The sequence below is a fragment of the Lingula anatina genome, chromosome 6 (assembly GCF_051362555.1).
Source record: "Lingula anatina isolate TDL-2025a chromosome 6, LinAna3.0, whole genome shotgun sequence".
Taxonomy (NCBI): Eukaryota; Metazoa; Brachiopoda; class Lingulata; order Lingulida; family Lingulidae; genus Lingula; species Lingula anatina.
In genome coordinates, this window is record NC_141772.1 from 7,097,233 (window position 1) to 7,109,647 (window position 12,415).

At 37.5% G+C, this 12,415-nt stretch overlaps 2 protein-coding genes across 2 annotated transcripts; both read right to left on the reverse strand.

The window, feature by feature from the left end:
- Nucleotides 1-62: 62 nt before the first annotated feature.
- Nucleotides 63-3,406, reverse strand: LOC106178246 (uncharacterized). Its single transcript, XM_013561362.3, has 2 exons — nucleotides 3,059-3,406; nucleotides 63-2,534 (listed from the first exon to the last, which is right to left on the reverse strand). The coding sequence occupies exons 1-2, from the start codon at nucleotides 3,146-3,148 to the stop codon at nucleotides 1,590-1,592; spliced, it is 1,035 nt and encodes a 344-aa protein (XP_013416816.2). The 5' UTR covers nucleotides 3,149-3,406; the 3' UTR covers nucleotides 63-1,589.
- A 3,841-nt stretch (nucleotides 3,407-7,247) lies between these two features.
- LOC106178276 (uncharacterized) lies at nucleotides 7,248-12,286 on the reverse strand. The gene is made up of 2 exons (XM_013561398.3): nucleotides 11,738-12,286; nucleotides 7,248-9,389 (listed from the first exon to the last, which is right to left on the reverse strand). The coding sequence occupies exons 1-2, from the start codon at nucleotides 11,825-11,827 to the stop codon at nucleotides 8,463-8,465; spliced, it is 1,017 nt and encodes a 338-aa protein (XP_013416852.2). The 5' UTR covers nucleotides 11,828-12,286; the 3' UTR covers nucleotides 7,248-8,462.
- Nucleotides 12,287-12,415: the final 129 nt, after the last annotated feature.

Consider the following 12,415-nt stretch of genomic DNA (forward strand, 5'->3'; position numbering starts at 1 on the left):
TCAAACTATAGAGTGTTTCTATCTATAACTTCTTTGAATCAAACCTATAAAATGAAGTCGGGTTCTGACTGCTACTGCACTATGTTGGTTTTATTGATATTACAATAAATTTATCAAAATATAATGAGATAATAACAAATACAAAGAAAAGACCAATGTCATATCAGTACAATTTACAATAAATTAATCATAATATAAAGAGATTATAACAAATCCATAGAAAAAACCCGCTTGCAGAATCCTGTCAATAATTCAAACTGTTTGATAGAATTAAAGATACATAAACATTTTACTTCTTCACTATGTTTCTGCATTTTTTTCTCATCTAGACTTATTTTCCTTTGTACTCAAATAATTTGTTTACTAGTTTGGGAGACATGTCTAAACATAAATAAACTTGTTGCGAGCAAAGTTGCTTGGAAAAGCTTTGTTCCTAGTTTTGCCTTTGTCTCTGAAGACACGTTCACATTTGAATTAACATGGGCAGGGAAAGGCATAACTGAAGTTTCACACGACCAAGAAATAGTATCAAATATTTTAAGCACATAAGTCGAGGTTATTATATGTAATCAATATGGCACGATTATGAATGCATCTGTCGCTTAACAATCCTTTCGTAATGTATTAGTAGTGTTGAAACACTTCACTTAACGAACTGTACGGCAACAGGTACAATTAGATGGCCACTTCGTCGATTTATTGCAAGGCTCTTTATTTTTCAAAATAAAAAAAATCTTATAAATGATAAATTACCAAAAGACAGCTACATCCGTTAAATAACTCTGGCTTAACATGAAGGGTTTTCTTTCAAAAGGTAAGAATCTTGATAATAATTACTCTGATATTTTAAATAGTAGACATACAGTAATCACTCAACTGACTCAAACAGTATACAGTGCATGTACAGAGTCCAAGGGTCAACTCGGATGATAACCCCTCCGCATCCTTATCAAACTGACTAGAATTAAGCTGAATGCGCTAAGTGCGTTAAGGTTGACCTAGGGACCCTTCCCACAGATATTGGATCGATCCCTGGGGAGTCTCACTAAATTGCTGTCAACTAACCGGCTTAAATGTCTGTCAGGCCTAATGAGGTAAAGATAATTACCCCCTTACAGCTTTACTAGGTGTGGCAGACATTTAAACAGGTCAAGTTTACAGCAATAGAGAGAGATTCCACAGGGAGTTAGAGAACTCATGGGAACCCAGTCCCACAGTACTGGCTTACATAGATATAATGGCACAGTCACAACACCTTATAGATTTCTGGGTTATCAGGCATAAGGCATTCCGTAGTTATGTGGAGCACGACCTTATTTGATAACGAGTGACGCTAGCCTCTCTTATATTGGTTTTGTTCATATGGCAAACTTGCAATCTTTTTTTTCTCAGGGCGCTGAGGATACCAGCAATGTGTCACCTTAGCCTAAGCTTTATGATTAAATAAGAAATACAGATTAACGCGTGTCATCTGCGGAATACGCAGGTAATCCTTTATTAATGAGCGAATTTAACCTCTCACTTAAAGCAATGGCACGCTGGGAAAACTTGCTCCTTTGGCTGAAATGTAACGTTCTCATTGTGCGTTCTTATAAAGGTGACGAGCAATAACGTTTGAATATGAACATCTTGATTCTGTGTACGAGAAACCATATGAATTGTAACACAAAGATGACGACCAAAACTCCGATCATTACAAGGACCGTTGAACCGGGGGTATTCCAGTCCAATATCCCAGGGTACAGCACGTTATTTTGAGGGTCCACGGACCAATATATTACTGACCATATCACGTACACTATCCCATAGGCAAGGGGATAAATAAAATGCAGAATACGAATGGGAAAAGCCGCTAGAACTATTTCAATGAAAACAATCAGAGAGTTCAAACCGTGGAGATGCAAATCCGTGACGTAAACTGAGGTTGGAAAATAGGACAATGTGTCAAAATATGCTAAAATATACTTGTGCAATGCCCCATAATAAATGGCCGTGACAATCGGGGCCCACGCTAAGAGGATATTGAAGAGTACCCAAGACACCTTGGAAAACCAACGGGTAAGGTCCGTATCGGTGTCGGTAAATTCTATGATATTGGTCTGAGGGGAAGTTATCACCACTGCCGGTAGGGTACTGTCTGTAGCAAGTTCTTTAGAACCATTAGAGCCGTTTTCCAAAGTGGGTGTTCCTTTGGGTTCCGCATGCGCAGAGACACCGTCGTCTGCTTCATGTGTCTGATAGGCGGGGTTGTCGTACGTTTCTTTCTGTCCATCGTTGCGTGATATGATCGCATCTTCTTTCCCGCCGTCAGACAGCTGTTTCGTTCTCGACTGACAGTAACACAATATGGCAACATTAGCAGCCCAGATCAGATGGATGACGAGCGCAATGTATGTCCATATGGTCAGATATGCCAGTTGAAAGTGGCCCCGTCCTCCGAAAGGGCTCCTTAGCATAGTATAGAGAAACCATGTGAGCGTGTAGAGAGCCACAATAATTCTGTATGTGAGAAAAATTCCTGGATGAATAGGCCACTGAAATTGAAAATTGACATAAAGACAATGGTATTACACTGTAGCAGTGCTCTATTGGTATTGTTTGACGACATTGTTTCTTGTTTTGAAATGTAGAAACACAAATATTATCTTAAGGATACCAAAAATACAAAACTTGCGAAATGAATAATACGCCTATTTGGAATAGTGATTGTGCCTATGTTTGATCATAGGATTATCAGATTTATATTTAGCTGTTATCAGTGGTCTGTACCAGTACGCCTATAGTAACATGTGAGTTAGACCTACATCTACTAGCATAAAATAAATGTATTAGAATTGAAAAATTACAAGATTGTGAATGTAATGTATTGCTTTAAAACTTCTGCATACTGGGTACTTAAAAAAGTGATGAGGCTGGCCCAGCTCAGATCAGCTCAGTCAAGTTTGTCTAGACAAAGGACCGCACCCGTGAGCAGCCTGGTCAAAAACTGTGACTGGATTCATTGCCACGGTTTACGTACAGTACTCATTCTATTCTGATGTCCGTTTTACCCTCTTACCTGGCACCGATAAAAACATCTGTGCGACGAAAAACGCAAACCAAATTTCTTTACACGAAATTCCTCCCGTAGAGTGTGTAGAAATCCCATAATGATGTCTTGGTCACGCACCGGTACAGGTATAGAGTCGATCTACGATATAATTCCCTGATCAGTCGTTTGCTACAGAACGTGCCTTTTTTAATGACCCAGCACGGTTTTGTCTAAGGTCGTCGAAACCAGATCCTCTGTTCTGAAACGTCTGAGGTTCTTTCAAGATCGCAGTATCATTACTACGGCTTCGACTTCTTGTTCAGGCACCAAAAAGGGAGGGTCCTGGCGTTACGCAAGGTGTTCCCCTGCTGCTATGTGACCCAGGGTTGCTATGCTTGCAGGTCATCGGGCATGATAAATATAGCGCTGACGTTCGGTCGGGGAGTGTGAATTAATGCTTATCTAGCTACAAGTCGAAACGTATAATATCGCTATGCCACCACCTTGGTAAAAAAAGCAATCTACTCTGAATTTTATAGGTATGCTGACTTTATATCTGGAAAAATTGCTGTAGGAACTCTTGATGAAGTAGGTGCAGGGAACTACAGAAGTGGACTATTAGCTTTTTTCCGTCTGTTAGGTTGTCTTTATTTTAGGAAATGCTGCAATGCTTTTTTGTCAGTGAATCCAGACAGTAGCACCATTAGTTATTTCAGAAGTTTGTATAATAAGGACCTCAGTTATTCAGAAAATGTTTCTATTTGGTTAGGTAATATAAGGTCAGCTTTGATGTAGATGTTAGATGTAGAATCCTTGGAGCATGTATTGCCACTAGAAGATAGCTTAAAGTGACACTGGTTAAGGAGTTGTTACATGTATATAGCACAGATGTGGGGACAAGCAGGCCAGAATAGGATAGAGTATTTACACACACTGGACAAAAGAAGTGTCACCCCTACTGAGCCAATACTATGGGGGAGATAAATGACTGTGAAATGATATGCTCCTGGTATCATTTTATTAACATCAAATTTCACAAAAAATCACAAAATGAGAACAAAATATACATTCTACCAAAATATGCAATTTCAAGTCCAAAATTAGTACTTAGTGGCATAGCCACGTGACTTAATAATAGGTGCCAGTCTACGAAGCAAGGATTCATATAATTGTCTGATGCGTTCAGGGCTTATGCTGGCCCAAGCATGAAACACTGAATATAACAGAGTTTCTCTGCTTGTTAAACGGACATTTGTCCAAAGTTTTGACATATGATTCCACACATTTTCTATTATGTTTTCATCCGGACTCTGGGCAGGCCACATCGCCCAGAGAATGTCCTGTTGGTCAAACCAATCATCAACTGCTCTGGTCCTGTGACAAGGAACATTGTCATCCTGGTGAACAAATGGATAATTCCTGTCACCAAACATGTTAGTAATAGATGGTAGCAAGCCTGACTCCAAAACATCGATATATTTCTAGTGATTCATGTTTTCATCAACCACTATCAATTCGCCCACGCCATGGATGCTGATGCAGCCCCACACCATGATGAAATACTGCTGATCCGGGTTAGAAAATTAAGTACATGTGGTTTAAATGCTTTACCAGCAGTTCGCCAGCATCGTACCCGTCTGTAATCAGAAGTCAGACCAAAGCGACACTCATCAGAAAAAAATATATAGGACCAATTGTCATGGACTGTCCAGTTCCAGATCCTGTTGACCCTAGTTCACTCTACGTTGCCTGTTTTGTAACGATATAAGAGGTTTCAGTCTTGCTACCCTGCTGTACACTCTATGAGCATGTAACCGACGCCTAGCAATTTTCACAGACACATTCTTATGTGTGAAATTGTTCCACTGTGTTGTCAACTGACAAGCAGTGTCGAACTTTGACAACCTGGACATCAAAATCAGTCGTCGGTCTTCACGGCCAGTAGTTTTTCTTGGACGACCCATCAGAGACAATTTGTCTCTTGATCCAGTGTTTCTATACCAAGACCAGACCCTCTGCACGGTGCTGACTAAACAATTCAATTGTATCGATATACTGACATTGCTTATATTCCGCCTCTTCAGGTTAATAACTTGCACCTATAACCGTTAGATAATTACCTGTATCTTGTCATATTGGAGGAAGACAGGAATAAAATTTTATGTACATGTACAAGACCAACAATACAATTCCATGGTATAGCAGTTTTATACTCATTAGTCACATTATAAGTAGACCAGGCATTATAAGTTCCCAAGATCTGCCTACTTTTATTACTCTGAGTTAGGGGGTGACACTTCTTTTGTCCAGTGTGTGTAGATGTCGTAATATGGGGGTACCAGTTAGGAGAAGGGAAACTCAAATATAAATTCTCAACAAATGAGGTGGATAAAATAGCACAGGATAATTTTAATTTCTTAATGAAAGGGTGTAGTTGTAGGAAGGTAGACCACGTGTGGCAACCATTGTGGATGTAGGAAAAAAAAGAACATGTGGGCCAAGTTGTATGTGAAGGGGAGTGTTTAAATAGCTTAGCTAATTTATGTAGTGAAGAAATTATAAAAGAAAACAGTGATAGTGAAAATAGTTGTAGTGAAGCAATTCGAACACGCAAACATAAATAGCTAGACATGCTTTATTGTCGACAGAAAACTAGATATGCCCTTCATTTTTAATTAAGAAATATAGGACCGACTTCTTCTTCTTGAAAATTGAACGATTGTTGTGATTTGTCAAGGGTAGAATTTCCCGCTATCTATAAAACCTTCTTGATTCTTGGAGTAAAACTAAACTTTTAGTCGTATTTTATAATTGGTAACGTGATCTTCATACTACATTGTAGGTTGGCATAGTTTGAGAAATCTGCTGAACAGGCTTTATTTCCAAGAAATCAGGAGGAACAATAATAATGAAACTGTTTACATAACTGCTATATTTGGATTTTCATTACAAAATTTAATTATCTGAACGTTAATAATAAATGATACAATCAGATGGTGCTACCACAGACTTTTTACATAACTGCAATATTTGGATTTTCATTTCAAAATTTAATTAACTGAACGGTAATAATAAATGATACAATCAGATGGGGCTACCACAGACTTTTTACATAACTGCAGAATTTGAATGCTTTGGGTTGCACACTTTAAGATTGATATGTCAATAATTAATGACCCAATCTTGATGTCAAAGCTGATTTCCTTAAAATTTCAGTGGATGTGTCAACATAATTATTTGGGGTTAGAGAATATGAATGCTTTGGGTTGCACACTTTTAGATTGAAATATCAATAATAGATGGTTCAATCTAGATGACAATCCTTGATCATAGGCTTTGATTTGATTTTATTATATTCGTATTTCATTAGGTGTTTCTACAGAATTATTTTGGGTTTGAAAATTTGTTGCTTTGGGTTGCACACTTTTACAAAGATATGTCTTCAACAACAAAATTGTATGTTCTTAATGGGGCAAGTCGAAATTTCTTTAAAAAATGAACGACATTTTATCAAAATCAAATGGACTGGGTACTTAGTTTTTTCAATGAAAAATCACAGACAATTTTGAATTTTACACCAACTGTATTTTTTAATTCATATTTTTTTAATTGTAATTTTCTCATTGAGTGGTACAACAATACGAAGAGTGCCTTACAGTTTTATTTTTTATAATAAAGACACAAATCCTACATGGAAATATATTTTTGAACTGAACTTTGCAAATTTTCTATCCCTTATATTTCGAAAACTGGCAGGGATACGCCCATAGTTACTATTGACCTTGTATAGGAGGTCATATTCTGGCAATCTCACTGAGACCTTGAAGTTGACCTTTGACCTACTTTTCACCATGATCTGAACTTCTGAATTTTTCAACGAATGCTATAATTTTTCAAGGGTAGAGTTACACACTATCTATAGAACCTTCTTAATTGTTGGAGTAAAATGAAGTCTTTATTATTACAAGTGTTTAATCGGTTGTATTTTATTTAGATAGCACAGATTACTAATGTGCTATTTATATTTTTCAGTAAATGAAAAGAGACAGGAAGTGAGAGGTCTTCAACAACTTTTATAAAACTCTTAAGTCTTAACCATAACAACACCTTAACAGTACTTGAAAAAAAAGTAGGGTGAGGATTTAATAAAACGAATTGGGTTAAATACCATTCTCATTTATCCTTATCTCTCCCCAAGATAAACAGCGAATCGACAACGCCATCAAAAGGAGACTCAAATCCGTTATTTCGCGCCGTGAATCGCGTTTTAAATGTAATGCATGTGTGCGTGTATAACATGGCGTTGACTAATGAAAAATATGACTAAGATATTTACATACATATACGTATTTTATTAAAACTTCAAAAGAAGAACAAGAAAGGTAGAGCCGTTTTATTAAAAACATATACGCTCGAAATCATTAAAACTACTATATATTAATTCCCAAAACAATACAAAAACTGTACAGGCTATGGATATGGCTAGATCAAATCACGAGTCAAGTGATAAATCAAGATGGACAAGGACAAGTGCATTTGTACCCCCAGTGCCCTTTCGACGCTTAGACGCTAAGACATGGCCTTTATGACGGATTTGTAACCATCAATATAATGATCCTACATGCACCAATACCATGACCTTTTTTTATGATAGTTTGCTTTGCTAGTGAATTTATGTACAATCTCTCCTTTTATAAACAACGCCGCTATTGTGTATACACACACTGGACAATAGAAGTGTCACCCCTACTAAACCAATACTTTGGGGGAGATAAATTGCTGTGGAATGATATGCTCCTGGTTTCATTAAAATCAAATTTCACAAAAAGACCAACAATACAATTCCATGATACAGCAGTTTTATACTCATTAGTCACATTATAAGTAGACCAGGCATTATAACTTTGATTACTCTGATTCAGGGGGTGACACTTCTATATTGTCCAGTGTGTATACAGTATATGATCAACTGATAAGTTTATGTGTAATACCTGAGATATAAATGGCAGTCATAAAAATTGTACAAATACTAATGGCTATGATGAAATTTTAAGTACGTTTGTGAACATGGTGAAAAACGCAGCATACAAACTTCCACTGATTCTCATTTTCTTTTCATACACGCAAACAATAGATATTATAAAGTATTTCAGTATCCCCAAAAGGTATCCCCTTTGTACAAATAAATGCATCTATGAATATTATAAAAATGTTATAGTTTTCAAAAGCTGTTTTGTGCCAACTAGCAGAAGAGGAGAAGGACAAATTAACCTCTCGACTAAACTGAGTAAATGTACATATGTGAACCGTCTACCGCCAGTACATACTGTATACGTACGTGCAAAAGTTTTGTTTCTCCCACCTTTGAAAGTATCAAATTAAATATTTTCGTGTGCATAATAAATATAATTATGAATAAAACCCATTCCGTCTACAAAGAGTTGGCAGAATTCTCCATACAACACCTTCCGTACAGAGAAATCTTAATTCTACTTAACAGCCACAAGATAACATGAAACGTTGTCATGGCAACGATGACTAAAGCTACAACTACCGATGTTCTGGTGGGGTTGTTCCAGTCTAGAACGCCCGGGTATAGTACGTTTTTCTGATGGTCAAATGACCAGTATATAGCCGACCATGCCACGTAGACAAGACCATATATAAACGCGTGGGTGAAGTGTAATATTCGTACCGGGTAAGCTGCCAGGCATAACTCTAGGAAAACCAAGCAAGTGTTCACTGCGTGCAACTGGATGTCCACTAGAAATTCGATAGTGTCAGTGTTTTTGCTATTATCCTGCTTTAGAGGGTATAGCATTGCGTAATACAGGGCTGTTATTATTGGGGCCGCTACTTGGTTTATGTTCATCAGAACCCATGACATCTTTGAATACCATTTGACTCTGTCCACGTGACATCCAGTTCCGGTGAAATCAACCAATGATACGTCAGTAGTTGCGCCGTGGGGATCATAAATTGCAGCAGATGATGACGCGCCATTAGCAACGGTCTCATTAGACTTTACAAGGTTTGAGTTGACCGAAAAAGCTGAGTTGATTGTACCTAAGACTAGGTTTGGTGTCGGCTTTTCATTGGTTTGTAGCTCCGTGCCGGTTTTCTTCATTTTCTTGCGCGGTAGATTTGAAGATGATTGGCCGTAATTCGCCACTGTGATTGCAGCGGCGAGCATCAAATGGACCACCAATAGTATGTAAGTCCATATCGTTAAGTATACGAGGGTAAAATGACGCCCCGTGGTCCTGGAAGATCGTGATGCGACGAACACAAACCAGAAGAAAGCGTAGCAAGCGACGATGATCCGGTACAGGAGGAAAATACATTTCGGAAAAGGCCACTGAAAAGGAGAAATTACTTTTTTTTAAATAGAGAGTTCATTTCAAACTTAAAATATATTTGAAAAAACCTACAATATTTATTAAAAAATTCAAAGAAGGTCCTATTTTTCGACGGCGCTGGAAGTGCATGAGTATACAAGTGCTATCAAGAGTAGAAGTGGGTAACAAAAGTAATGAAAGCTAATGATATAAAATTCATTTTATTCCTGACAACACGTGAGCTCGATTCTTGTAACGCTTGCGTTCCCGGTAGATACAGTATATGTTACAAAAGCCTCATGCATAAACCCTGATAAAAAACCGGTCGTCGAAATATAGGATTTGCTTAGATTTTAGTGCATTAAAATTATAAATCCCCGTGCTACATGTGTTTGCAATCACATGTATATGCTCGTGATCGTTGTATAACTCACGTGAAAGCACGTGTTCAGTTGATAAATCATAACACAAACCCGCTGTCAGTCAATTCGTCATCTTTATCGGTCATCATCTTTATCGGCCAATAACTTAAAAGGGTTATGTGGTTGACTTAAACATTGTCAAAGTATATTCTGATTAACCTAGAGGACATTAACCTGATAAAGCTCGCTTTAAGTCTGCGCGCCTATATAATACCTGTGTATGATTAATTTGTAACATTTTATCTTATCTTGAATAACGTTCCTATATAGCGTTTATGTGTAATTAATATATAATCTATTAAAATTAAATGCCAAATGTTATCTTGGAAGGCATCCTGTATATTCATTCAAAAAACCGGTTGTAAATGATATCGGTTGTTTGTTGAATTTCGGTCAATCAGACCTAAAATTTTACAGTTAAGATATCATTGTATGGCTCTTGCTAATCTCAAGCAGCGGGGCAAAGGACATCATACTTATCATACTTTAAATAAACGAAAATCGTGTTCCGGCCCACGCGATATATGCTGAAGAATTCTGAATGAAAGAAACACAAGGGCAATGTTTGGTCTGTTAAATATTTTGATTAGCACTTTGCCCACCAGGGTTGACAAATGAAATATATGTGTTAAGTGAGATCTCCATGGATTTTAGGAATAAGTAGCATTCAGTCATATTTCATTTTTAAGACATCGATTAAGGAATTGCGCTGTTTAAAACAAGGTTTTTAATTATTTTGACCAATCCTTACTTCACATTCCTTGTCTGGGCGACCAATGCAAAACTGGGTGGATTTCAGAGTATGTAATTTTTTTACAAGAAATCAGCTACCTGTATTTAACTATGCGTTTTCTTTATCATTGCAATTGTTTATGTTCACCAAGACCTCAGTGAAACCATTCCAGTAAAACCATCGGTCCACGTGCATCGATCTAATTCCATGGGGACTCTCGCTGAATGCAATCATATTTACAGATTAACACGACTCCACCTGGCGATGAGAAATGCTGGTGAGTACTTTGGAAAAAAAGAGGAGATGTGTTAATCTGCTAAACTGATTGCATTCAGAGAGATAGTCCCCGCGGAGCTGGATCGATAAACGTAGACCGATAGTGTCATTGGGTATTAGCCCTAATACGTTTTATTTTAAAAAATGCTTCAGCATTATCTTATTAAATGTCTTAACGCGTTTAAAATTTAAGCGTTCAAAATGTCTCCGCTGAAATGCTGGACCTCTCCCGAGAAAGACAAGCATTTTTTATCTTTTATTTCTAGTTGCTCATCCGATAACAACTGTTTAAACAAAATATGTCAGTGACAACGTGGACTTTGAAAGTTTGGAGTGAGTATCAAAATATTGACTTGATATACGAGATATTCGTGCAGTAGGCATTGGGTGACATGAAAGAAATATTTAATTCTGACGGAAAAGTCCATTTATTTTCCAAGAATTCATCGTACAGACCTTTTTTGGATGTAACAAATATATACTAGTAATATTTCGTAGGCCCCTATATGTGAAATCATAACAAAGACCTTAATGAGTAGACTTATATCTATATATGAGACGTACGCACGCGTACAGTTGGGATAAAATAACAACATGCCACTGCAATCATGCATTTTTGGGGACACTACAATCTGACAGTTCTATATATTTTCCTTTAGCATTGATTTTACATTAAATAAGGGTGAGAATCTACACACATGTACAAGTTGAACCGCGATTTGACCCCCGCCCCCCCTACTCAACAAAGTTTTACTACCAAAGGGTTTTTTATGAGGTATAAACTGGGGGCTCCGTGAAGGACCACTTTAATAGCCTTTACACTGCTCTTTTATACACCGGTTTATATATTAGAATTTACTTCTATGCCTAATTAGAAATAGCCATTGTCATTTGCAATTGTATCCCTGAGTAATACATATGAGTAATATACACCCACCTGGCATCTGAAAAAACACTGGTTTGACGAGTGGCTGAGGCCGAACTTTTTTACCCTGAACTCTTCTCGGAGATCTTGAATAAAACCCATTGCCGGGAATTACTTTCCTTTTCTCGGGTAAAAAATTATCCTAGTAACAATCCCTCAATGTTCCTATCCTTTCCAATCGCACCGGTCTAGTCAACGAAAACGGCAGGGTTGTTGTCGGAGGTGTCTGTGCGCCTACACCGTATTATACGGGTCTTGCTGCTGTATGTTGACAAGCCCTGGAGTCAAGGAGCGTACCACCTCGACTTTTATTGCCCTAGACCTTTACTGATAAGGTGAGGCGGTTATCTGGTTTAAATAACTCTCCATGGAACGCTCAGACGATATGGCACTGTTGATGCGGGCGTGCGTGCGCACGTGCATATTTTTTTTTAATTTGAGTGTGTGTTTGTTTGTGCGTGTATGTCTGATGTGAGTGCTTTTGAGTACGAATATGTTTTCCATTTGACTTTGTGGTTGTGTTAATACAATGCTAACCATTTTATTTCAATCGGCTATGTTTCGAGGAGAAAAAAAGGGAAAAAATGAACTTTTGTAAATTGCCTCATCTGCATAATCATGGCATCTACCTTGGCATCTATCTTTAGATCTTCCACTGATTTATGTTATAAAATATCAATTTGCAAGGTA

Bases quoted from the DNA above. Each gene is read 5' to 3' on its own strand.
- LOC106178276 (XM_013561398.3), bottom strand. From the start codon at position 11,827: ATGGGTTTTATTCAAGATCTCCGAGAAGAGTTCAGGGTAAAAAAGTTC. The intron at 9,390-11,737 runs GTGGGTGTATAT...TCTCCTTTTCAG, and splicing joins AGTGTTTTTTCAGATGCCAG to TGGCCTTTTCCGAAATGTAT.
- LOC106178246 (XM_013561362.3), bottom strand. From the start codon at position 3,148: ATGGGATTTCTACACACTCTACGGGAGGAATTTCGTGTAAAGAAATTT. The intron at 2,535-3,058 runs GTAAGAGGGTAA...TTTCAATTTCAG, and splicing joins GATGTTTTTATCGGTGCCAG to TGGCCTATTCATCCAGGAAT.